At 43.6% G+C, this 27,013-nt stretch overlaps 1 protein-coding gene across 1 annotated transcript in view; it reads left to right on the top strand.

The window, feature by feature from the left end:
- The window catches only part of GTF3C1 (general transcription factor IIIC subunit 1), a 136,795-nt gene that overhangs the window by 42,989 nt on the left and 66,793 nt on the right, over positions 1-27,013 (top strand). The window contains exons 16-19 of the mRNA XM_068244636.1: positions 5,056-5,201; positions 7,055-7,152; positions 21,471-21,567; positions 21,860-22,037. Coding sequence (XP_068100737.1) covers positions 5,056-5,201; positions 7,055-7,152; positions 21,471-21,567; positions 21,860-22,037 — 519 coding nt within the window. The remainder of the gene's footprint in view (positions 1-5,055; positions 5,202-7,054; positions 7,153-21,470; positions 21,568-21,859; positions 22,038-27,013) is intronic.

Raw genomic sequence — 27,013 nt, 5'->3', positions numbered from 1 at the left:
GCAGAAGAGAGGTGGGATGTATATAGCAGAAAGAAGCACACAGTAGAAGGGATTATGACTCAGGCTGGTTTCACGCTGCTTACCGGTGTTAATAAAGCATTGTGGTGCGATGAACGCATCAGACTGCAGCGCTGAAAACTAGCCTTTGTGGATTACCGCTGCTAGCCGAGTAGAAAGTGAGTCTCTCTAGCGCTCACTATCTGTTGCCAAAACTTAAATTGCGTGGAAGAGTATTGAAAAAATACGCTTCCGCAAAATACGAACAACCAAAAACTTAAAAGCTGCATCGCCATAGACTTACATGACATGCGGTTGTCCGCAAGTCGCCGCACATGTTGCCCAACAGTGCGCAGTTGCTTTTGCAGTGAATCAGGCACTTGCAGTGCATTGCGTCGCACGGTATGAAATGCCCTACAGACTTGGATCGGTGTAGCGTTACCCTGCGGCAAAACAGTAACACAATGCACCAGTGTGAAAGGGGCCTTAAGAGAGGGCAGTAAACAGTGGTGAAGTATATAGAAGGGTAGCAGATAGTAGTGCAGTGTGGTGGGGTATGAGAGAGGGGAGTAGTACACGGTGAGGAAAGGAGTAGGAGAAGATAGCAGAGGGATGTAACAAACAGTAGTAGAAGTATAGCACAAGAGTATAGCAGAGCAGAGTATTGGAGGCAGAGGCATAACTAAAGAGGTGTCTGTGAGGGGAGGAGGTTAATACAAATTGGTAGGGGTGATCTGACAGAGGAATGGTAATGAGCAGTGGGGTGTATGATGGAATGGGAGCACACCATGGAGAATCTCAGTGGGAGAGTATGACAGATGAGTAAATCACTTTGGGATATACAATATGATATAATAGGTAAACAGCATTCTGGTGCAGGGGAAGGGGTGACAAAGTATAAGGGTAGCACTCAGTGGTACAGCAGATGAGGGGGTGAACAGGGCAGGGTTGCACACAGTGAAGGAGGTGGGTACAGCAGATTGTGTGTATAGTGGAGTTAGGAATGGGGTTATGAGAGGACAGTAGCTCACTGTAGAAGAGTGGGATCTGACATAAGGTGATAGCACTTAGTAAGGGTGAAAGTGTGACAGTGAGAAAGGGGCCTCTGACTGAAGAGGGTTGCACACACTGGTGTGACAGTCAGTAGATGCAGTGCTGAGGGGGTATCTCACTGGGAGAGGAGTGGTATTGCAGGATAGTAGCACACAGTGCATGAGGGGAGGTCATGGGACAGATGGCTGGAAGCAGTGATGGAAGGTAGGGTAGAAAGATTGGAGTAGCACACAGAGAGCATGGATAGGATCAAGCAACTGGTCATCCCTTTGATGTGTCATGTCCTTTCAGGTTCCCTTAGGGCTCGTTTCCACTATAGCGAATCCGCATGCGGGCACTGCACGCGGATTCGCATAGGCAATGTAAGTGGATGGGGCCGTTTCCACTTCTGCGGCTGCGGGAGCGTTTTTTGGGGCGGCAGAAATCTGCACGGCAGAGCCGTCAGATTTCGCGTGCAGAAGGAATGTGCGCGAATCGCCGCTAATGTATCTAATAGGGAAATCGCATGCGGGGTGACCATGCGTTTTTCGCTGCGAAATCGCATGCGATTTCGCATAGGTATTAATGTTAATTTACACAGGCAGTGACATGGTTAAATGCGCATATACCTTACCTATGCGGAATCGCATGCGAAATCGCGGCAAAAACGCATGCGGAATTGCACCCGCATGCGATTTCGTCCGCGGTGGAATGCAGGCGATTCCGCACCGCACTAGTGGAAACGAGCCCTTACCCTTCCTGTCTACTCACTGACGCACATACCTTTCTCTTTGCTACCTCTTTTTGCATAATTTCCCGTACACAAACCTTGTTGCTTCCAGTTCTCCTCGGGAAGCATAGAGAATGGTGACATCCTCTGGAGCAGAAACAAAAGTATGCTGCATGCAGTGCTCCTTGTGACTGTAGGCTTCCATTGTGTTTGTTACCTTCCACTCACCCTGGAACATGCTGTGTTGCCCCCTTTCACCCTTCTAGGTACTGAAGGTGTGACATATCCTATTGCATATTTGCCTGTGCAGCTTGTGTGGTGTGTAGTGGAGACAGCACATCTGCATACCTGTCTCCTAAAGCTCCAAAATGTATGTAGGTGCATAACCGTTTTACAGTAGTCTCTGGAAATGGACACCTTTGTGGAGATTTTAAAGAAACCTTCTATGCACGTGCACATAATAAAAAAGTGTGAATACCAACAATGTAATGGCCGCCTTAGAAAATAATCACCAATCTACAATAAAAGTCTTCATGTTAGGCTCCAAAATAATAATAAACCAAACCTAATAGGACAACAAGCATATCATCATTTATTGATGGAACGTGTCTCAAAAAATATGTAAAAACAGTGACATTAAAATTTGCTAATCATTATTCTGTATTTATATGTACAGTATTCATATTTTAGCTGATTGTATTTTCCGATTTATTATTATTATTTGCCCTTCCCCTAGTCCATCCCCATGATTTTTATTTATTTATTTTAAATATGCCAAGTTGAAGAATATGAAAACAATATACAGTATGCAGCAGAAGTATTGAGCAAAAAAAAACAAAGCAGAGCACCATATATTAAACATACAGTATTTGCCACAGGCTTACAGTCAAGGATCAGTATAGAGGCACTCCATAAAGAGAGACCACAAAAAAAAACCTCAAACTTGGCACGTCATCTACAGGATAATGCTAAATACTTTTAACTTTACCATCCCCATGACTTTTAATTGTTTTACATTGCCTTAATACATTTTGATATACTTCTGGACCTATGAGGTTTGTTTCATTGTTATTTTGGAGCCTAACATGGAGACTTTTATAGTTTGACCATATACAGGATCTTCTCAAAAAATTAGCATATTGTGATGAAGTTCATTATTTTCTGTCATGTACTGATAAACATTAGACTTTCATATATTTTAGATTCATTACACACAACTGAAGTAGTTCAAGCCTTTTATTGGTTTAATATAGATGATTTTGGCATACAGCTCATGAAAACCCCAATTTCCTATCTCAAAAAATTAGCATATTTCATCCGACCAATAAAAGAAAAGTGTTTTTAAAACAAAAGTCAACCTTCAAATAATTATGTTCAGTTATGCACTCAATACTTGGCCGGGAATCCTTTTGCAGAAATGACTGCTTCAATGCGGCATGGCATGGAGGCAATCAGCCTGTGGCACTGCTCAGGTGTTATGGAGGCCCAGGATGCTTCGATAGCGGCCTTAAGCTCATCCAGAGTGTTGGGTCTTGCGTCTCTCAACGTTCTCTTCACAATATCCCACAGATTCTCTATGGGGTTATGGTCAGGAGAGTTGGCAGGCCAATTGAGCACAGTAATACCATGGTCAGTAAACCATTTACCAGTGGTTTTGGCACTGTGAGCAGGTGGCAGGTCATGCTGAAAAATGAAATCTTCATCTCCATAAAGCTTTTCAGCAGATGGAAGCATGAAGTGCTCCAAAATCTCCTGATAGCTAGCTGCATTGACCCTGCCCTTGATAAAACACAGTGGACCAACACCAGCAGCTGACATGGCCTCCAGACCATCACTGACTGTGGGTACTTGACACTGGACTTCAGGCATTTTGGCATTTCCCTCTCCCCAGTCTTCCTCTGGCACCTTGATTTCCGAATGACATGCAAAAGTTGCTTTAATTCGAAAAAAGTACTTTGGACCACTGAGCAACAGTCCAGTGCTGCTTCTCTGAAGCCCAGGTCAGGCGCTTCTGCCGCTGTTTCTGGTTCAAAAGTGGGTTCATGCTTCCATCTGCTGAAAAGCTTTATGGAGATGAAGATTTCATTTTTCAGCACGACCTGGCACCTGCTCACAGTGCCAAAACCACAGGTAAATGGTTTACTGACCATGGTATTACTGTGCTCAATTGGCCTGCCAACTCTCCTGATCTGAACCCCATAGAGAATCTGTGGGATATTGTGAAGAGAAAGTTGAGAGACGCAAGACCCAACACTCTGGATGAGCTTAAGGCCGCTATCAAAGCATCCTGGGCCTCCATAACACCTGAGCAGTGCCACAGGCTGATTGCCTCCATGCCACGCCGCATTGAAGCAGTCATTTCTGTAAAAGGATTCCTGACTAAATACTGAGTGCATAACTGAACATAATTATTTGAAGGTTGCCTTTTTTTTGTTTTAAAAACACTTTTCTTTTATTGGTCGGATGAAATATGCTAATTTTTTGAGATAGGAAATTTGGGTTTTCATAAGCTGTATGCCAAAATCATCAATATTAAACCAATAAAAGGCTTGAACTACTTCAGTTGTGTGTAATGAATCTAAAATATATGAAAGGCTAATGTTTATCAGTACATGACAGAAAATAATGAACTTTATCACAATATGCTAATTTTTTGAGAAGATCCTGTAGTATATGCATGTGTCATGGACAGCAGCAGAGCTGTGGAGTGCTGACATGATTGTGGAATTGTGGTGGCTCTTGATTGCTGGGACAGTGCAGGCTGGCAAATGAAAGGATGAGGGAGGACAAAAGAAAGCAATAGACACTTCCGGTATGTACTGCAGAGAGAAATCGTGTCATGCGCCATCACAAGCACAGTATTCTTTTATTATCGGGCATCATGGCATAGTTGTTGTTCCTCCTGCCTTACAGTGCTGGGGCCCGATGTAGATTTGGGCGAGGACACTATCCGCATGGATTTTGTATGTTCTTCCAGTGTTTGGATGGGTTTCCTCTGGGTACTACAGCTTTCTCCCGCATCTCAAAAATATACTGGTAATTTAATTGACTCTCTCTAAAATTTGCTGTAGTCTTCAACAGTGACCTCAGACTATTGACTGGTAGAGATTCAATTGTGAAATGCTTTCCATGACTATATACTCTGTAAAACCCTGCAGAAGATGTCAGTGTTACATCAATTCAGGATACTTATTAGAAGAATATGCGTAAACTTGTCTTTTCACCTTTTAGCCAGTATTTCTTTTCAAAGACTTTCCTATCGCATGTTGTACCTTGTTCCCTTTCTTTTCTTTCAGTGTATGCTGATGAAGAGACATGGAAAAGGTGTGTGCCACCAGCCATTCTACATGGTGAATATGGACCTGGATGGGTTCTTGTTAGTGATATCCTACTTGGTCTGCCTCTCTCCATCTTCATACAAATAGTTCAAGTCAGCTACAAGGTAACATTAACCTTTTACTATGTGTCATGTCAACATTCGCCTTTTTTTTAATTGTCTTGTTTATGCTCTGTGGGGATTACCGGTAACTGGTTTATATTTTTTTCCTTGACCTCGATGTGGTATGTGGGCTGGGTAATGAATAAAAGTGCTGCTGAAATAGAATATGTGCATCTATTGCTTTTTGCTAAACATTTCACAGTAAGTGTGAAGCTACACTATCACCTCTGCTTCTGCCACATGCTTTCTAAAAGTTGACGAGCATGCACTATTTAAATAGGACAACAAAGTAATGGTTCTGCTGCTCGTGTGGGAATATCCTGTCTACTTAATACCACAGCACAGTATGACATAAAAAATATTCTGGCCATCCTCAGGGGCCCCACAACATAAAGGATGCGCCCAATAAAAACACCTACATATCCTATATAATGAAATGCTAGGGTAGCTGCATCTGTCTGTGTGTGTTTCAGGGCTGTTCCACACTGAAAATCACTGCACAATCGCAGCGATCAAGCAATTTAGAATTGCTGCAGAATTGTTGCATGTAGTGTTTTTTTTAAAAAACCTAAATGCAGCCAGTGTGAATGCTGGTGCATGCGCTCAACAACAAACTGCAACAGCTACTGGCAGCGGGAGCACTCGGTAAACAATGGATATGGGGTGGCAAAAAAAGGCCTCCCAAGAGGTGGACGTGAGCACTTGGTTTGGAGAGCATGAGGGCGGTTTGGTAGGCCTTCCAAGAGGCCGGCGGCTGTCTGTGACAGTGACTGGCGCCCGGAGCACTCGGTATGCAAAAGATGCAGCAGCGGCTAGGAAGGCCTTTCAAGAAACTGGCTGCTGTCCATGAAAGCAGTGGGAGCTCAGGGGGGGGGCATAGGGAAGGCCTTCTCCATATAGATTGAGAAGTCCGTCATTTCATTTAATTTACAGGTTTGGAGAGGGCGTTTGTAGATACACATTGGCAATTTTTCACTGTGTGAGGAAGGGCAAAATTCTGAGACGTAAGCTATGGTGTGAAAGGACATAAATGAAGCACTTCCACATGCCAACTTGTGCCATTAATCTGTTTTACTGTCCGGAGTATTCTATCAGCTCTCTGAGTCAGTGGTTATATAATGTGCATTCTGACTGTGGCACTCCACCCAATCCTGCTGTCCTTAATACCAATTACCATGTGCAGGGGCTAGAAAAATGGATATCGCCAATGATCTTGAAAATGAACCATAAACAAATTGATTGTTTCACTCATGTCATAAAATTCTGCGTTTGTTTTTTAAACGGTTGTTGTATTATAAACCTTTTTTTATTTTTTTTTATTTTATTTTTTTTATTCTTAGCCCTTAGCATCTATTTACACATAATAAAATTTGTGTACGAGTTTCACTTTGACTATTTTGCATTGATGCACCTGTAATTCATGTCAATGGCATCACATTTGACTTGTGTTGTATGATTTTTCTGCATAAAATAAAGGCCTATATGTGTACCTTTGGTTGGGGGATGCAAGATTCACATCCGATTAAACCGCGCATGCGCCGTACTGTCACGCCGGCCGCTGTGATGACGTGAGGCGGCCGGCGTACTGACGTCAGACGTGACGTATGCGGAAAAGGAGCCCGACACTCGGGCGAGTGTCGGCCGGGAGCCGCGGGCCAGCCATTTCTGGAAGAGGCACTAGGAGAAGACCCGGACCTACGTCGTGGGACCTCCCGACCAGCACTGGGCTGCAGAAAGCCCCGGGTAAGTTCAAATTTTTATTCTAGTTTCAGCTCGGAGTCCCTTTAAAATACTGAAATACAAATATAACTACTTCTGTTATAGTGTACAGTTACCAAGCCTTTGCTTTGCCTTAGGTTGACAATCTTGAGGAGTTTTTAAATGATCCCATAAAAAAGTACACATTAATCAGACATCTGCCAAGACCAATGCGACAGCAGCTGCTCTACAAAAGGTAGGTCATTATTCTGATATCAGACATGTCTCTCAGATTTCTATGTTTGACTTTTTCACATTATGGGGCCATCTGTGTGTATTTCCTGCATCAAGTAATTGTTGAGTCAGCTGCCTAAAAGCTGTTAAAGAGACTCTGTAATACAATGTTCTGCCTTATTTCTTCTATCCTATAAGTTCCTACACCTGTTCTAATGTGGTCTGACTTACTGCAGCCTTTTCTACTTGCACTGTCTCTGTATTACATGTTATCTTTTTTTCCTTTGTCGAGCATTGTCAGCACAGAGAGGAATGTGCTGTGATAGGGAGAAGTTATGCACACCTCCCCCACACACCCTGCAGGCTCTGTGTTTGTGCTTTGTTTATTAGTCAGCCTGTCTGTGACCTTGTGCACAGCTGTGAGTGCAGAAAAATCAGTTCAAAGCCCAGACAAGCAGCCAAGGCAACAAGTGGGAGAAATATTAAAGCAGTGAAGTCACGTTTGAGAGGAGCCTCTGCAAACGGGCACCTGCTCTGATGATGTATTTCCTGTTAGGCGGCCATCGTCATTGTTTACAAAAACAATGAATAAAACAGTGATTTTATCACCAAGAAAGCAGCAGGAGCAGTGAAATTGTCACAGAGGGGGCTAGGAGAAGACTACAAACAGGCTGGTACTTTTATTTATGTAAGATTTTCACAGTACAGATTCTCTTTAAGGAAAAAGTCTGATGTGAACAAGAATCATTTTGAATCAATAGTTTTAATTAGTGTGAAAGAAATTGTTTGAAGAGGAAGTGCAGTTAATGATTAAATGCCTAAACCAAAGTTTTGTTAGGCCCGGTTTACATTAGCATTCCCTGTCCGGATTCGCCGGGCCGGATCCGGACCGTATACTGTACAAACGGAACGTACGTTCCGCATAGCAATGCAAAGGCTATGCGGACGTTCACACGTGTCCGTTCCGTACAGTACGGAGCCGGATCCGGACTCCGGACACTTTTCCAACATGCGCTATTTTTTGGGTCCGGATCTCCGGCCCACGCACCCGGACCGGAGCCGGACCTGAGCCTGACCGCACCATCCGGAACACAGAAACCAATGGGAAACGGAAGGCACAGAACACACTGTTCTACACCACTTCCTATGCGTATCCAAGCGGCCATTTCGGATGGGGACACATGGGTCAAGCATGTCTGGAGTGCAGCAGCAGTGACAGACGTGCTGGAGCTGTTTGGCAGAATGTCGGAGGTGGAGGTGAGGCCTACAGCGGAGGAACCTGATTCTACAGGTGCACCAGGTGCACCTTTTGCTGACCCTAACATTTTTTAATATAAATTTCGCTATTTTGCCCACGGATCCGGATGGCAGCCTGATGCATGCCTGATGCAAACGGACCGGATCCGTATGGTTCCTATCCGGATCAGGTCCTGATCCGTTTAGGATCTGGTCCGTTTGCATGGCAAAACGCAAGTGTGAACAGGGCCTTAGGCTGCCCAGTTTTTTTTGAAGAATGACTGTCTCTTACTTACTGAATACCACCCACCTGCTTCTACTGCCCACCTATTTGAAGGGAACCTGAAGTGGGAATATGGAGGCTGCCATATTGATCTCCATTTAAACAATTACCAGTTGCCTGGCAGTCCTTCTGATCCTGCTTTTACTTTTAGCCATAGGCCCTGAACAAACATGCAGATCTGATGTTTCTGTCAAAAATCTGACAAGATTAGCTGCATGCTTGTTTCAGTTGAGTGAATCACACTTCTGCAGGCAAACAGACAGCAGGGCACCAGGCAACTGGCATTGTTTAAAAGGAAACTAACATGGCAGCCTCCATATCCCTCTCGCCTCAGGTTTCTTTTAGCAAGCAATGAGGTAGCTAACTCTGATTTCAGAGCATTCAATAATTTGGAAAACGTTTAGTATCTCTTTTGGGATTTTATAGCAGCTTGTGTTCCCCGTTGAAAGAATTTTCCTGCGTTTCTTTACTGTTTGGAAGTAATGTATATTCTGGCGTATAAGACTACTTTTTTAACCCTTAAAAATCTTCTGAAAAGTCAGGGGTTGTCTTATATGCCCGGTGTCATTGATGCTGGATGATACGCCCTATCCTGTTACCGCCTCTCAGATCTCACTGCTGAGGACTGTAGTGAAGCGGCACCGGTGCATATGTGTGAGATCAGAGAGGCAGAGAAGAAGGTAAATAGGATACACGGATGGGCCAGAAGGGTGAAAGAGGCATGTTTTATGGGCACAGCGCAATGCATTTTTCCATACCGCTCTGATAAACAGGTAGACAGGGAGAGCTGACCAGTCCGCTTAGGGAGAGGGAGGGTTGACCAATCCAACCAGCAATCCCCTGTATAGTGTTATATACTGGGTACCACATACACTATAGCACCAGTATCTGTTCATACATTAGCACCAGTATATGATGTTTTTTGTAATTTTTATTTGGTGTGCATTGGAAGAGGGGTAGCTTTATACAGCGAGTATATTCCAAGCTCTATATTTTAACTGGAAAAGTTGGAGGGGTTGTCTTATACACCCAGTCGTCTTATAAGCCGGAATATACGAGTAGTAAATCTCTCCCACCAAAAGCAGAGAAGTTGATTTAAAAAGTCTGCGGTCAGAGTGGGGGACAAGTTATGAGGTTGTTACTACACTTTGTGCTTGTGGGAAGAATTATTTGTTCCTCTCCCACTAACTTCATAGATTCTTGATTAGGAAACTCTTAGCCCAAATGGGCTGGCAGTAAAACTTAAACAATTTTTTTCCATGAAAAAAAGGGCAAGGGTTTATTTTCTGGTTTGTCAGGACATCCTAAAAGAACAACTTTCTGAAGGTAAACTAAAGCAAACCTGTATTAAACTTGGCACAGCGTCCATCTAGGGAACAGGTCTTTTCAGTATTTCCATTATCCCTACAGTGCTTGTTTTATAAAAAGGAGTCTATAGAGACCAATTCTAATATTTTCTATTGTTATCCTTTCCTGTTATAGGAGAAGAGTCCTCCCCAGCCACTACCATACACTAACCTCTGAATTAGAGCAGTGAGTGGCATAAAATTATTTGGATGGAAAGTGGGTATAGTTATGCACCACATAACCATGCTACCGTACTGCCACTTGATTTGAAATCAGTCTGTTGGTGTCATGGGCAATGTATAGTCATGTATAAACAGGGTGTGGCCATGTCCCCTTTCCACACATGGTTATAAGGCAACTTTTGCTATATTGCAGATGCCGGTATATGGTTAGGTGAGTAGACCGCGACATAGCTATGGTTGCCTTCGTGTTGGTACTCTTGGACCAGGAAGCACTTACAGCTCTATAACCTAATCTAGTCTTTCAAAATGAGCACTGCAGGAAGGATGAATAACCTGCCTATCCTCCATACCCCTAGTAGATACTGTGTCAAGTTTAAAACAGGATTACTTTAAAGAGGGATTGTCAGCTACAAATTAAATTCCATTTATCCACTGCTCTGTGTTTATTATGCAGCCTTCCTTTTCATTGCAAGCACTCCAAGCATTTTCTGCTGTAATAAATCTTATCTCCGTCAGCCTGACTCTATTTGGTGCATTGATGGGGAGAAGGAAGCTTGTCATCACTCCTCCCACATTCCTGCCCCTCATTGATTCGCTAAGGGCAGTTCAGTGAGCTGCTGAAATCTGATCTATGCTGTGCTCATATGTGTTTACAAAGCAAGGCAGCTGAGTGCAATTTCTAGGAGGAAAAAAAGGGAGGAAATGATATCAGTATTGACTTCAGTCAGAGGGAATTAATATGGCAAATGCATGAAACCGAATTCTCTTTATTTGCTATATAAAACTCACTGAAATCAAAACATGGACTATACAATACATACAGTATGTTATGTAAGTAGAACAAGTACCGTATATACTCGCAAGCAAGCCGACCCGCATGTAAGCCGACCCCCCCCACTTTTACCCCAAAAAACAGGAAAAAATGATTGACCCTCATGTAAGCCGGGGATAGGAAACGCTGGCCGCGTGATCCCCCCAGTATGTCCCAGTATAGCTAGTATAGTGCCCAGTATAGGTAGGTAGTGCTCAGTATAGCTAGTAAAATGCCCCAGTATAGCTAGTATAGTGCTCAGTATAGCTAGTATAGTGCTCAGTATAGCTAGTATAGTGCTAATTATAGCTAGTATAGTGCTCAGTATAGCTAGTATAGTGCTCAGTATAGCTAGTATAGTGCTCAGTATAGCTAGTATAGTGCTCAGTATAGCCAGTATAGTGCTCAGTATAGCTAGTATAGTGATACAAAAAAACAAAAGGGAAAAACAGAGCGCTCCAATGGTGCGTTACCACTTTTTAATAGATTCACACGCTAAAAACATACACTTACAGTGTATGTGCAAGGATTGCACATTTGGGAGGCCACCAGCGAGTCCCCTCAGCTTCCTGTGCCTGGCCAGGGCTAACAGGGTCCGTGCGAATGGAAAGCAGGTGAAGAGGAGGACAACCGCCGGCTCACGATCCTCTCGGCAAGCCGTCTGACGTCACAACGCGTTTCGGCGCTTAGCCAAGCCTTCCTCGGGTGACGCGACGGCTAGACGGCTGCCGGATTTGTAGAGATGCAGTGCGTATGGGCCCGCCTATTAGGGCGGGACAGAACGCACCGTGTCAGACTTACAATTTAATGAAGTTTGGTTAAAATTTGTAAAAGAAAAGAAAGTATAAAATAGGATTTAAATTTAATAAAATAGAATCTTGGTTAAAAGATATGGTAGTGGCGTTTTGCCACAACCATACTTGATGTATTTAAAACCTCGCTTGCGGAATCCGTAACGCTAGGCTATAAGCTGTGTTCAGATGAACACAGGGCTTACGTAAACCGTAACACTGGGCTACGTGGACTGCGTGGTGTGTCTAAAATGTACAAGGCACACGGAGTCCGTATTGCTGGACTGTTTGCTGTGTAAAATTGACACAGTGCTTCCGTAGACCGTGACGCTGGGCTGCGGGGGACTCGCCGATAATCCTCAGCCAATACATTAAAACCACAGAATCACGGATGCTGTTGTGTGTGTAGATCAGTGGGCAAAATGAAAAGAGGAGGGAGGGGGAAAAGTCTATGGAGGGTGGAGGAGACAAACGGGTTACTTTCATATTTGTTTGTCCAGTTGGCCTCAACTACATATGTATGAGTAAAACCTATAGTGTAAGGTGCATTCTGGGTATAAATATATGGCCCCGTATGTTACATTGTACAATGGGGCAGAAGTATATGCCGCTGAATTGCAATTTTATACTTAGAATTACATGTAAGGTGTAATGGTGAAAAATAGATGAATGTATGATCATGATTGTAATTGAAAATATATATATATCGTGAAATATCCCAACCTTGTGGGTATATGGATTTTGGAATTTACTTGGGAGATATGAATTAATGTAATTGTTGTGTAGAGGGATAAGGAATGAGTGAACTGCCTTGGGGAATGCCTACATATATGTGTGGAAATTATATGTTTGATGGAGATTATGGCGCCCGGAAATGACTCAATAAATGTCCATGTGGGGGGGCGGAACTGGGTGAGTATATATGAATGGTGGTGAAAAATGGTTGCTGGTGAGTGTGGTCTGGGAATGGGAATGGGGAAGGGGATGGAGGAGGGAAGAAAGGGAGGGGGGGAAACAGGGGGGGTGTGTGTTGGAGAAGGACTGGGGAAAAAGGGGGAGACGAGGAAGGGACAAAAAGGAAGGGGGTGGGTGGGGAGGGGAAGGGGGAAGGGAAGGCGGGTGGGAAGGGAGAGGAGAGGAAAGGGAATTGGGGTGGATGGAAGGACCCCCAGGGGAGGGGAACAAATTGGGACATATAATTGATATACAGGAGAATTCTAGTTGTGGAGACTCAGTTCTTAATTTAGGAAACTCTGGACTTCTAGTTCTTCGTTGAGCCCCGATGGTGCTAAGGTATTCAACCTGAAGATCCAATACATCTCTCTTTCACATAGTCTCTTGTATCTTTGACCGATTGGTATTTCTACTGGTATACTTTCTATCCCCATAATTTTGAGGCTTCTGGGGTCCGACTGGTGGTACTTATTGAAGTGTCTTGGGATACTGTGCTTCTCAGACTTTGCTAGAATGTTGCACTTGTGTTCCCCGAGACGCTTTCTCAGCTCTCGGGTGGTTCTACCTACATACTTTAGTTTGCAGCTACATTCTAACATGTATACTACAAATTTGGTGGCGCAGTTTACAAAGCTTTTTAGGGGGATATTATGGGTATCTGGAAGATCTAGATGTTTAAGGCCATGCATCATAAATGAACAACATCCACACCTGCTGGATCCACATCTGAAATTTCCTACTGTGGGGTTCTTTAGCCAGGTTTGTGGTTTATCCAACCTTCTATTACTTGGGGCGATTTCGTTTTTTAATGATTTGGCACGTTTGAAGATTATTTTGGGCCTTGCGGGTAGAATGTTCTTCAGGTGGGAGTCCTGTAATATAATTGGCCAGTTTTTTCGGATAATGCCCTCTATCTTCCTTGACTCCTCAGTGTATTTTGTAATAAAGGTCGGTTCCATGTTATTGTGTTGGCCTCTCTTTGTTCCACAGGTGTCTAGTGGTTTGAGATTTTCTTTGATTGCTAAATCGATTTTTTCCATTTTGTATCCTTTTTCCTCAAATTTTTTCTTTAATTCATCTGCTTGTTTAAAGTAGTCACTGTCACTTGTGCAGTTTCTCCTCAGCCTGCACAGTTGTCCTTTTGGAATGTTATTTATCCATTTTTGGTGATGGCAGCTCTTTGCGTGGAGATACGAGTTGCCAGAAGTTGGTTTAAAATGAGTTCTAGTTCCAACTTTTTGATTTTCTCCCACAAATAGTTCTAGATCTAAAAAGATCAGCTCTTTTTCGTCCACTACATGAGTGAACTTGAGCCCAAAGGAATTATCATTACAATAGGCAACAAATTCCATGAATTTTTCTTTAGTCCCCTCCCATATAATCAACACATCGTCGATATAACGAGTGTAGAGGGCGAGGTTCGCTCCGAACCGATGGTTCGACCAGATGTGTTGTTCTTCCCAGAAGGCCATATAAAGGTTTGCGAAGCTCGGGGCGAACCCCGCCCCCATGGATGTCCCACAGATTTGGAGGTAGAGGTCACCGTCATCCATAAACTTAAAGTAATTATGTTGCAATGCAAACCTCAAGAGGTCCAAGATGAACTGGGCCTGGTTGGGGTTAAATGAACCCTCTTTCATCAAAAAATGGTTGACTGCCTCAATTCCTCTTTCATGTGGTATGCAGGTGTACAAGGAACATACATCCAAGGACGCCCATAGGTATTCTTTCTTCCATGTGTAATTTTCCATGATTTCCAGGACGTGTAAGGAATCTCTCGTATATGCTTCTGTGTTTTGTACTATGGGCTGCAAGAAGTGATCTATATAATCAGATACTGGTGCCAGCAGTCCCTCCATACCGGCTATTATAGGCCGTCCTGGGGGATTAGTTTCTGATTTGTGTATTTTTGGGATGTGATAACAGTATGGTAACGGGATTTTTCTGTACCATAAACCTATGTTCGTCCTTGTTGATCACTTCCTTCTCTAACCCCTGATCTAAGATGATTAGGAGTTCTTTGGTGAAATCTTTGGTGGGGTCTTTTTTCAGTTTTTTATAGGTGTTGGTATCACTCAATAGTTTGTCACCTTCATTTTTATAAACTACAAAATCCTGAATGACTATCCCCCCACCTTTATCCGCTTGGCGGATAACTATTTCTTTATTCTTTTTCAAGGCTTCTAATGACTCTTCCTTTTCTAGAAAACGACCTAATGGACCTCTGGAAAATAGTAGCAGAGCTATGTACATCCCAATGGATGAAAATAGTGATCATGCAGAGAGAACGTAATCTGAGGAAAGTAAGGGAGGTAATACCTCAAGTATATAAAGACCTGGAGCCATATAAAAAATATCAAGAATATTCCCACTGGGAAAGCAAAATTGAAAATACAGTAAAAAATTTTGAGAAAGATCAACTTGATAAGAAATTGAGAAAATTTGAGCGAGACAAAAGGGACTACTCACAAGGAACGATATACAATTGGCCCCAAGAAACCTACACGACAGGTGCAGAAAAAGTTCCCAAAGACAATCAAAGACCACACAGTGAGTCCAACAATGGTCCGAACAAAATTAACATAGAGAAGAGTCCCTGGCAACACAACAGAAGAAGAAACCGAAAAAGGGAATACAAGTATAATGGAAACATACCATATAGAACTACACTGGACAAAAAGCGACCATATAGAATTTATCCAAAATCGGAACCAACACCTATTCACAGGGGAGATATAAAAATTGACGTAAACAGACTCGGAGCAAGACCAAAAAAGAATCCATACAAGGACACATACAATCCCAAACCACAAGGGTACCAGCGGTCCCCCTATGGGGTAAAACCTACCCATAGAAGTCGTACCATACAAAGGACTGATGCCATAAGCCACTGCAAGTCCATTACCTCTTACATAGAAAAAGCTTGGGATAGAGCTCTAATAGAAAAAGAGGGACAAACCAATGGGCGACAGCAAGCCGACATTGAACCACATGAGGAGATACAAGTGGAAGAAGCATGTAGAGACCCTGGAAAGGATAGACCCACACCAGCTCATTTTTTAGGACTTCTCCACACCCCGGTGGCCCTGAAAAGACAACTCGAATTAGAAGAAGACGAGGCACCAGAGGAGGGAAGAGAGTCCAATTACAAAAAAGGAAGAAAACAGAACAATATGGAAAATACAAATCTGCAACAACAATAAAGATCTTCAACTTGTCACAACATCAGCTCACAGATGGCGATTATACACTGTTACAGAAAGGTCTAAACTTTGCACCTACGGCACAACCTAATTCTTTTCAATTATTTAAAGATCTGCATCGTTTCATAAGGAGCCTCACATTAAAAAGATTCTTCTCTATACAGGAGAAAAAGAACACCCCAAGAAGATCAGATCCTCAACATGATGACAACCATGAGGTTGATAATGATGAATCAAACTATGATGGGACATTAGGCCTCACTACTACAGCAGAACAGGAGGCCATGCAATGCCTTATTGAACTATTAGGGGACGACCCAGATGGAGATCTGGGTATGGACTATACGTTTATGAACGAAACCATAAAACACACACATTTTAAGCCCAAGTCCATATTTTACCCCATACAGTCAAAAGGGCCCCAGATAAATACTTTTTATCAGGTGGTCCTGGAGGAATTCAAATCATTGTGTAAAAAAAACAATCCAAAGGATGTATAAAAAACTTGAGTAGAAAAGAGCAAGAGTCATTAGAAGCCTTGAAAAAGAATAAAGAAATAGTTATCCGCCAAGCGGATAAAGGTGGGGGGATAGTCATTCAGGATTTTGTAGTTTATAAAAATGAAGGTGACAAACTATTGAGTGATACCAACACCTATAAAAAACTGAAAAAAGACCCCACCAAAGATTTCACCAAAGAACTCCTAATCATCTTAGATCAGGGGTTAGAGAAGGAAGTGATCAACAAGGACGAACATAGGTTTATGGTACAGAAAAATCCCCTGTTACCATACTTTTATCACATCCCAAAAATACACAAATCAGAAACTAATCCCCCAGGACGGCCTATAATTGCCGGTATGGAGGGACTGCTGGCACCAGTATCTGATTATATAGATCACTTCTTGCAGCCCATAGTACAAAACACAGAAGCATATACGAGAGATTCCTTACACGTCCTGGAAATCATGGAAAATTACACATGGAAGAAAGAATACCTATGGGCGTCCTTGGATGTATGTTCCTTGTACACCTGCATACCACATTAAAGAGGAATTGAGGCAGTCAACCATTTTTTGATGAAAGAGGGTTCATTTAACCCCAACCAGGCCCAGTTCATCTTGGACCTCTTGAGGTTTGCATTGCAACATAATTACTTTAAGTTTATGGATGACCTCTACCTCCAAATCTGTGGGACATCCATGGGGGCGGGGTTCGCCCCGAGCTTCGCAAACCTTTATATGGCCTTCTGGGAAGAACAACACATCTGGTCGAACCATCGTTTCGGAGCGAACCTCGCCCTCTACACTCGTTATATCGACGATGTGTTGATTATATGGGAGGGGACTAAAGAAAAATTCATGGAATTTGTTGCCTATTGTAATGATAATTCCTTTGGGCTCAAGTTCACTCATGTAGTGGACGAAAAAGAGCTGATCTTTTTAGATCTAGAACTATTTGTGGGAGAAAATCAAAAAGTTGGAACTAGAACTCATTTTAAACCAACTTCTGGCAACTCGTATCTCCACGCAAAGAGCTGCCATCACCAAAAATGGATAAATAACATTCCAAAAGGACAACTGTGCAGGCTGAGGAGAAACTGCACAAGTGACAGTGACTACTTTAAACAAGCAGATGAATTAAAGAAAAAATTCGAGGAAAAAGGATACAAAACGGAAAAAATCGATTTAGCAATCAAAGAAAATCTCAAACCACTAGACACCTGTGGAACAAAGAGAGGCCAACACAATAACATGGAACCGACCTTTACTACAAAATACACTGAGGAGTCAAGGAAGATAGAGGGCATTATTCGAAAAAACTGGCCAATTATAGGACTCCCACCTGAAGAACATTCTACCCGCAAGGCCCAAAATAATCTTCAAACGTGCCAAATCATTAAAAAACGAAATCGCCCCAAGTAATATAAGGTTGGATAAACCACAAACCTGGCTAAAGAACCCCACAGTAGGAAATTTCAGATGTGGATCCAGCAGGTGTGGATGTTGTTCATTTATGATGCATGGCCTTAAACATCTAGATCTTCCAGATACCCATAATATCCCCCTAAAAAGCTTTGTAAACTGCGCCACCAAATTTGTAGTATACATGTTAGAATGTAGCTGCAAACTAAAGTATGTAGGTAGAACCACCCGAGAGCTGAGAAAGCGTCTCGGGGAACACAAGTGCAACATTCTAGCAAAGTCTGAGAAGCACAGTATCCCAAGACACTTCAATAAGTACCACCAGTCGGACCCCAGAAGCCTCAAAATTATGGGGATAGAAAGTATACCAGTAGAAATACCAATCGGTCAAAGATACAAGAGACTATGTGAAAGAGAGATGTATTGGATCTTCAGGTTGAATACCTTAGCACCATCGGGGCTCAACGAAGAACTAGAAGTCCAGAGTTTCCTAAATTAAGAACTGAGTCTCCACAACTAGAATTCTCCTGTATATCAATTATATGTCCCAATTTGTTCCCCTCCCCTGGGGGTCCTTCCATCCACCCCAATTCCCTTTCCTGTCCTCTCCCTTCCCACCCGCCTTCCCTTCCCCCTTCCCCTCCCCACCCACCCCCTTCCTTTTTGTCCCTTCCTCGTCTCCCCCTTTTTCCCCAGTCCTTCTACAACACACACCCCCGCCTGTTTCCCCCCCTCCCTTTCTTCCCTCCTCCATCCCCTTCCCCATTCCCATTCCCAGACCACACTCACCAGCAACCATTTTTCACCACCATTCATATATACTCACCCAGTTCCGCCCCCCCACATGGACATTTATTGAGTCATTTCCGGGCGCCATAATCTCCATCAAACATATAATTTCCACACATATATGTAGGCATTCCCCAAGGCAGTTCACTCATTCCTTATCCCTCTACACAACAATTACATTAATTCATATCTCCCAAGTAAATTCCAAAATTCATATACCCACAAGGTTGGGATATTTCACGATATATATATATTTTCAATTACAATCATGATCATACATTCATCTATTTTTCACCATTACACCTTACATGTAATTCTAAGTATAAAATTGCAATTCAGCGGCATATACTTCTGCCCCATTGTACAATGTAACATACGGGGCCATATATTTATACCCAGAATGCACCTTACACTATAGGTTTTACTCATACATATGTAGTTGAGGCCAACTGGACAAACAAATATGAAAGTAACCCGTTTGTCTCCTCCACCCTCCATAGACTTTTCCCCCTCCCTCCTCTTTTCATTTTGCCCACTGATCTACACACACAACAGCATCCGTGATTCTGTGGTTTTAATGTATTGGCTGAGGATTATCGGCGAGTCCCCCGCAGCCCAGCGTCACGGTCTACGGAAGCACTGTGTCAATTTTACACAGCAAGCAGTCCAGCAATACGGACTCCGTGTGCCTTGTACATTTTAGACACACCACGCAGTCCACGTAGCCCAGTGTTACGGTTTACGTAAGCCCTGTGTTCATCTGAACATAGCTTATAGCCTAGCGTTACGGATTCCGCAAGCGAGGTTTTAAATACACCAAGTATGGTTGTGGCAAAACGCCACTACCATATCTTTTAACCAAGATTCTATTTTATTAAATTTAAATTTATATCCTATTTTATACTTTCTTTTCTTTTACAAATTTTAACCAAACTTCATTAAATTGTAAGTCTGACACGGTGCGTTCTGTCCCGCCCTAATAGGCGGGCCCATACGCACTGCATCTCTACAAATCCGGCAGCCGTCTAGCCGTCGCGTCACCCGAGGAAGGCGTGGCTAAGCGCCGAAACGCGTTGTGACGTCAGACGGCTTGCCGAGAGGATCGTGAGCCGGCGGTTGTCCTCCTCTTCACCTGCTTTCCATTCGCACGGACCCTGTTAGCCCTGGCCAGGCACAGGAAGCTGAGGGGACTCGCTGGTGGCCTCCCAAATGTGCAATCCTTGCACATACACTGTAAGTGTATTTTTTTAGCGTGTGAATCTATTAAAAAGTGGTAACGCACCATTGGAGCGCTCTGTTTTTCCCTTTTGTTTTTTTGTATCAGCATACTGGCACCACCCAGTTAAAGGGGAACTGAAAAGAGAGGTATATGGAGGCTGTCATGTTTATTATCTTTTAATCAATACCAGTTACCTGGCGGCCCTGCTGGTCTATTTCTCTGCAGTAGTATCTGATTAAAACCAGAAACAAGCATGCAGCTAGTCTTGTCAGATTAGACTTATAAGTCTGAACCACTGAAACATCTGATCTGCTGCATGCTTGTTCAGGGGCTATGGCTAATAGTATTAGAGGCAGAGGATCAGCAGGGCTGCCAGGCAACTGGTATTGTCTAAAAGGAAATAAACATGACAGCCTCCATATACCTCTCTCTTCAGTTCCCCTTTAAAGGAGCAGCACCAAGGCGACACCTACTTAAAGGGCCATACTTCTCTCTAGCTAGCGCCGGTACTATCACTTTATAGCTAGTATAGTGCTCAGTATAGCTAGTATAGTGCTCAGTATAGCTAGTATAGTGCTCAGTATAGCCAGTATAGTGCTCAGTATAGCCAGTATAGTGCTCAGTATAGCCAGTATAGTGCTCAGTATAGCTAGTATAGTGCTCAGTATAGCTAGTGAAGTGCCCCAGTTTAGCTAGTATAGTGCCCCATTATAGCTAGTATAGTGCCCCATTATAGCTAGTATAGTGCCCCATTATAGCTTGTATAGTGCCCCATTATAGCTTGTATAGTGCCCCAGTATAGCTTGTATAGTGCCCCATATAGCTAGCATAGTGCCCCATATAGCTAGCATAGTGCCCCAGTATGGGTGGGTAGGTGGGTGGGTAGGTGCTGTCCCTCCCCGCTCCCCCGCGGCTGCCGCTGCTATTACCTTAGGCGGCGCCGCTTCCTCTATCCCCGTCCTCCTCCGGTAACTCATTCACAGCAGCGCGCCTCTCGCTGCTGTGATGACGAGGAAACCATAGAGAGCGGCTTCCTGTAGCGGCGATGCCATTACTATGGGAACCGCTCTCTATGGTTTCCTGCGTCATCACAGCAGCGGGGGGGCACTGAGCTGGCTGGGCTTTCACATACTGAGGAATTACAGACGGGTAGAGCTGTCTGCACTCTGCAGGAACAAACAGCCTGTCACTATTCAGTGGGTGATAGCTGCAGGGGGAAAGAAACACACAAATGATCTCTTGAGATTCAAAGGGAATTCTGTATACAGCCTGCTTTTGTATGGATGTATTTTCTATGTGTGGACATACTGTACATCAACCTACCGGTACTTCCAGTTTTCGTGGCCATTTTGTTTGTTTATAAACAAACTTTTAAAAACTGTTTTTAACCACTTTTAATGCGGCAGGGAGCGGCGAAATTGTGACAGAGGGTAATAGGAGATGTCCCCTAACGCACTGGTATGTTTACTTTTGTGCGATTTTAACAATACAGATTCTCTTTAAGAGACTTTTTTTAGATTTAGGGAAGGCATTCTGAAGCTACAGGATGAGTATTTTGCTTCTGTGATTGCGCTCCTCATTTCTCTCATTTTCCCTCTCAGGCGGTATGTCTTCTCCGTGTTTCAGGGGCTGCAGAAGCTGAGTTGTATGGGCTTAGTTCAGTTCGGCCCAAATGAAAAATTTCAAGATAAAGATCAGGTAAAATATGTTTGTGATGTCTGATTAGAAAAGGCTCCTAAAATCAAGTTCAACGTGGCAACAGTGTGCCTAGGCCCTAATAGAATGTTGCTTGGGAAAATGTTACTAAATTCCAGGTTTTTTTCCCCCTTATACAACATACTGTTTCTATTGAATTAATATATTTTTTTATGTATATTGTGACGTAATAGAAATTCTACATGCATGTGTGGCTGCAGGTTTTGGCTCATGTCTCTCTTTGTCGGCAGTTCATTAACAGACTAAATTGTATTCATTTTTTTTCCTATCACAGACATTGGTTTACATAAGGAAAAATGCTTCAATTGTGGACACAACGGCTTGTGATCCTCATTACAATATTGCTCAAGCAAGCCACCCTTTTGAGAAGCGGTCTTACCATCTGGAGACGCTTCAAGATGTGGAGAATTTCTGGTTTGATTTGCAATTTGTTTGTCTTAATACACCTTTGGGTAAGCAGACTTTTTGTGCATTTCAAAATGGATGATTCCTTTATATTTCTGCTTGTATTACTGATTGTTTGTTTAGCTTTGTGCATTTCAGAGAGCAACTTCTAAAATACAGAAAGCCCAATGCAATCATAAAAACATAACTGAGTCTAGCAAATCTCAGTGTATTTCTCTCCTTAATGACTTGTCAGTTGCTGCACTAATGTATTCGACAATATTAAAAGAGCCATAATCATTATTATTATTATTATGTATTTATATAGCACTGACATCTTCCGCAGCACTGTACAGTATATATTGTCTTGTCATTTAACTGTCCTTCAGAGGGCTCACAATCTAATCTCTACCATAGTCCTATGTCTATGTATGTATCATATATTGTAGTCTAGGGCCAATTTAGGGGGAAGCCAATTAACTTATCTGTATGTTTTTGAAATGTGGGAGGAAACCAGAAGAGCCGGAGGAAGCCCACACAGACACGGGGAAAACATACAAACTCTGTGCAGATAGTGCCCTGGCTGGGATTTGAACCGGGGATCATAAGATGGTGGTTGTGATCCAGCTATTATCTCATGTCTGATGGAGCAGCAGACCATTGTGGGTTAAGTGATCTAAGAACCATTGGTCAGAGAGGATTTAGAATATTTTGTGACCCATACTGCCGCTCTTCCCTGGATAAGTGAGTTTGTCTTCACATGCTTCTGCTTCCAGCATGTAACCCTTTTTGCATAGACTCAAATAGTCAGCTGAGAAAACACCAAGAGGGATCTCATTACACCTTGAAGTTAGTAGCATAAGTGTATATATATATATATATATATATATATATATATATATATATATATATATATATATATATATATATATATATATATATATATATATATATATATATATACCAATTTAAAAAGCCAGTAGAGGTGCAATAGTATAAAACGATAAACCGTAATGTTAATAAAACGATGTGCAGTGTCACCACTGTGGCTAGCAATTTTCATTTCATCCTAAAACTTTAACTTAAAACACAAATACTCAACAAACAAACTCACAAAATACCTGTATTTATGATCTCCAGCTAAGTCAGAAAGCATCCACTCACGTCCCAGAAGCAATGATCCATACATCAGTGAAGCTTTCAAAAATCAATAAAGCACAAATAAATGCAATAGACTGATGGTGCCGAAATCCACATCGAGTTTTTATACTACAAATTGCAAACACAATTGCTTTTACATTGCGATTTTCTGCGTTTGTTTTGCGATTTATTTTACTGGATGCTAGAAACATATGCTGGGAGAGATGCTGTAGCAATAAAAGCATGCAGGATGTTTACGATCAGGCAGGGATTGGGAAGTTAGGTCTCTATTTTTTTTTTTGTTACAGGTTTCTAATGTTTTGGACATTCTGATCACTAGTGTTCCCCAACCCTGTCCTCAAGGCCCACCAACATTGCTTGTTTTGTAGAAATCCACAGAGGTAGTTAATCAGCTCTGCTGAGACACGAATTACCTCACCTGTACATGTTTGTGGTTTACTGCAAAACATGTACTGTTGGTGGGCCTTGGGGATAGGGTTGGGGAACTGTGATATAGGCCATTGATCTGCAAACTTGGCTCTCCAGCTGTTAAGGAACTACAAGTCCCACAATGCATTGTGGGAGTCTGACAGCCACAGTCATGATTCATGGACTAGTACAACACGCCAACACCCCCACTCACACTACAGGTCACACGCTCGACCTTATATTCACTAAATCCACCACCACTGCAGACCTTGACATCGCACCCTTTCCACCCTCAGACCATCACCTTCTCACCTTCAACCTCCTCACGGAAGTCACCTCCAAATTACCCGCCCACCCACCTGGTCGATGGCAGCGAGACCTACGCAAGCTCAACCCTAGTGTCCTTGCTGACCCCCTCCATGCCCTCTCTCCCCACCCTAACCTGTCCTAATCTTGCTGCAGCTCAGTATCGCCAAACTCTCATCAGCCTTAGAGAAAGCTGTTCCACCAATATTTCACTGCAACCGACCCCCTAACCCCCAGCCCTGGCGCACTATCCATACTCTCAACCTCCAGAGGAAAACACGTGCCACTGAACGGAAATGGAGGAAAACTAGACTTAACCAGGATTTCCTACAGTACAAGACCAACCTGCTGCAGTTCCACACTGTCCTTGCTCATGCGAAGCAGGAATACTTTACCAAGCTCATCGGAGCACAAGCATCAAACCCCCGGCGTCTTTTTGCCACTTTCAACTCCCTGCTTAAACCCCCCCCCCCCCCACCCTCTGTTTCCTCCCTCTCTGCCACAGATTTAGCCACCCACTTCACCAACAAAATTGTCTCCATCCGCCCGGGAAATATCCAATCTTCACCTCCCACCCCCTCCCAACCAGCTCCTCTTCCACCCTATCCTCCCCTCACATCCTTCACTCCTACTACCACCGAGGAAATCAACCACCTACTGCAGACTTCCCATACCACTACTCCCCCCCCCCCCCCCCCTTGCCCCATCCCTTCTGATTTACTCCAGCCTCAATTCACGGAATTGGCCCCAGTTCTCACTACCCTGTTCAACCTCTCCCTATCCACAGGCACCTTCCCCTCAGACTTCAAGCAGGCCACTGTACTACCCCTGCTCAAGAAACCTTCCCTGGACCCCTCACTACCCTCCAACTACCGTCCTATCTCCCTCCTCCCCTTTGCCTCAAAACTCCTTGAGCGTCTGGTTCACAAACGCCTGACCCAGTACCTCAATGCCAACTCACTGCTAGACCCACTGCAATCTGGATTTCGGCCTACCCACTTAACCGAAACTGCTCTCACCAAAGTGGTCAACGACCTTGCCTTAGCTAAAGCTGAAGTTAAATACTCCATTCTCCTCCTCCTTGACCTTTCAGCAGCTTTTGACACAGTAGATCATCCCCTACTCCTCCAGTCCCTCCAGTCTTCGGGCATTCACGATCTCGCCCTGTCCTGGCTTTCATCCTACCTCTCCAACTGCTCCTTCATGACCGCCTTCAATGAGTCCTCGTCCACCCCCAACCACCTCTCGGTGGGAGTCCCCCAAGGTTCGGTCCTTGGCCCCCTACTGTTCACTCTATACACATCCTCCATTGGCAAGGTTATCTCCTCCATGGGTTTTAACTATCATCTGTATGCAGATGACACCCAGATCTACCTCCACATCCCTGACATATCCACCACTACCATGGACAAGGTCTCCTCCTGCCTTTCAGCCATCTCCTCCTGGATGTCCGCTAGGTTCCTGAAACTAAATCTAGACAAAACGGAATTTATGATCTTCCTACCCCGGCCATCAACGAACCTCCCAGATGTGCATGTCACTGTTAACCACACTACCATTCGCCCTACCTCTCAAGCCTGCTGTCTGGGTGCCACCCTGGACTTCGCACTCTCCTTCACTTCCCACATCCAAAACCTCACAAAGTCCTGCAACTTCCACCTTCGTAACATCTGTAAGATTCGCCCTTTCCTGACCTCTGCCACCACCAAACTCCTCATCCATGCCCTCATAATTTCCCGCCTTGACTACTGCAATGCCCTGCTGTCTGGTCTCTCTATGACCCGAACAGCCCCACTGCAGTCCATCATGAATGCAGCAGCCAGAATTATCCACTGCTCCCATCGCTCCACCACGGCAGATCCCCTCCTAGAATCCCTCCACTGGCTTCCTATCCAGTCCAGAATCAGATTCAAGATACTGTGTCTGACCTACAAATCTGTCCACAAAACCTGTCCAACCTATATTTCCGATCTTACTCAGAGGTACACACCTAGCCGCTCACTCCACTCTTCCAATGAACTTCGCCTAACCGCCCCCCGCATCACCCAGTCCCATGCACGCCTCCAGGACTTCTCAAGAGCTGCTCCAACACTATGGAACTCCCTACCTCCACCCATTAGGGCAGCCCCCTCCTTCAACATCTTCAAGAAAGCCCTCAAAACTCACCCTTTCACTCTGGCCTACTACCCCTCACAAGTGCTCTAAACCCACAGCTGAACTCTGGTCCCCTACCGTTCGTGTCCTTACCTCTCCCTCTAGATTGTAAGCCTTTGGGCAGGGTGGTCCTCCTTTTGTGTCCTACCTGATCATGCACCTCCATTACTGTGAACCCATGCTATGCATCTGAGTGAACCTAACTTGCCTAATCTCCATGCTCCATCCAGTGACTGACTAAGCATTACCTGGTACTCATACTGTGCTGTGTGATCTGGTTTTCTTGTATTCCTGTATTGTCATATTGCTGTATGTGACCCCTAAATATTGTCTGTAACCTAATGTCCAGCGCTGCGTAATATGTTGGTGCTTTATAAATACAATAAATAAATAAAGGCAATTGCATTGTGGGACTTAACAGCTGGAGAGCCAAGTTTGCAGATCACTGACGAAATGGTGCAGATGGGACATTCCCTACTGTCTGTCTATTAATCAGTGCTAGTATCTACTTGTGATACTGTTAACTTGATGTAAGATTGCATAAAGCACAGCCTGGCAAAAACATAAAATGTGAAAAACTTCAAGGGGGCCGAATACTTTTGAAAACCACTGTAGGTTGATAATTGATTTCTCTTGTGTCATATTACTGCCACAAACATGAATCTATTCTATTGGAATTCCACACGAAAGACCAATACAAAAGGGTGTACATGTGAGAAGTGAAACGAAAATCATACATAATGCCAAACATTTAAAAAAGAAAATAACTGCAAAGTGGCATGTGCGTAATTATTCATCCCCTTGAGTTAATACTTTGTAGAACCACCTTTTGCTGCAATTACAGCTGCCAGTCTTTTAGGGTATGTCTCTACCAGCTTTGCACATCTAGAGACTGACATCCTTGCCCATTCCTCTTTGCAAAACAGCTCCAGCTCAGTCAGATTAGATGGACAGCGTTTGTGAACAGCAGTTTTCAGATCTTGCCACAGATTCTCGATTGTATTTAGATCTGGAC

Source organism: Hyperolius riggenbachi, chromosome 7, assembly GCF_040937935.1.
Source record: "Hyperolius riggenbachi isolate aHypRig1 chromosome 7, aHypRig1.pri, whole genome shotgun sequence".
In the NCBI taxonomy this organism is placed as follows: Eukaryota; Metazoa; Chordata; class Amphibia; order Anura; family Hyperoliidae; genus Hyperolius; species Hyperolius riggenbachi.
This window is presented reverse-complemented; position numbering and strand designations above follow the sequence as displayed.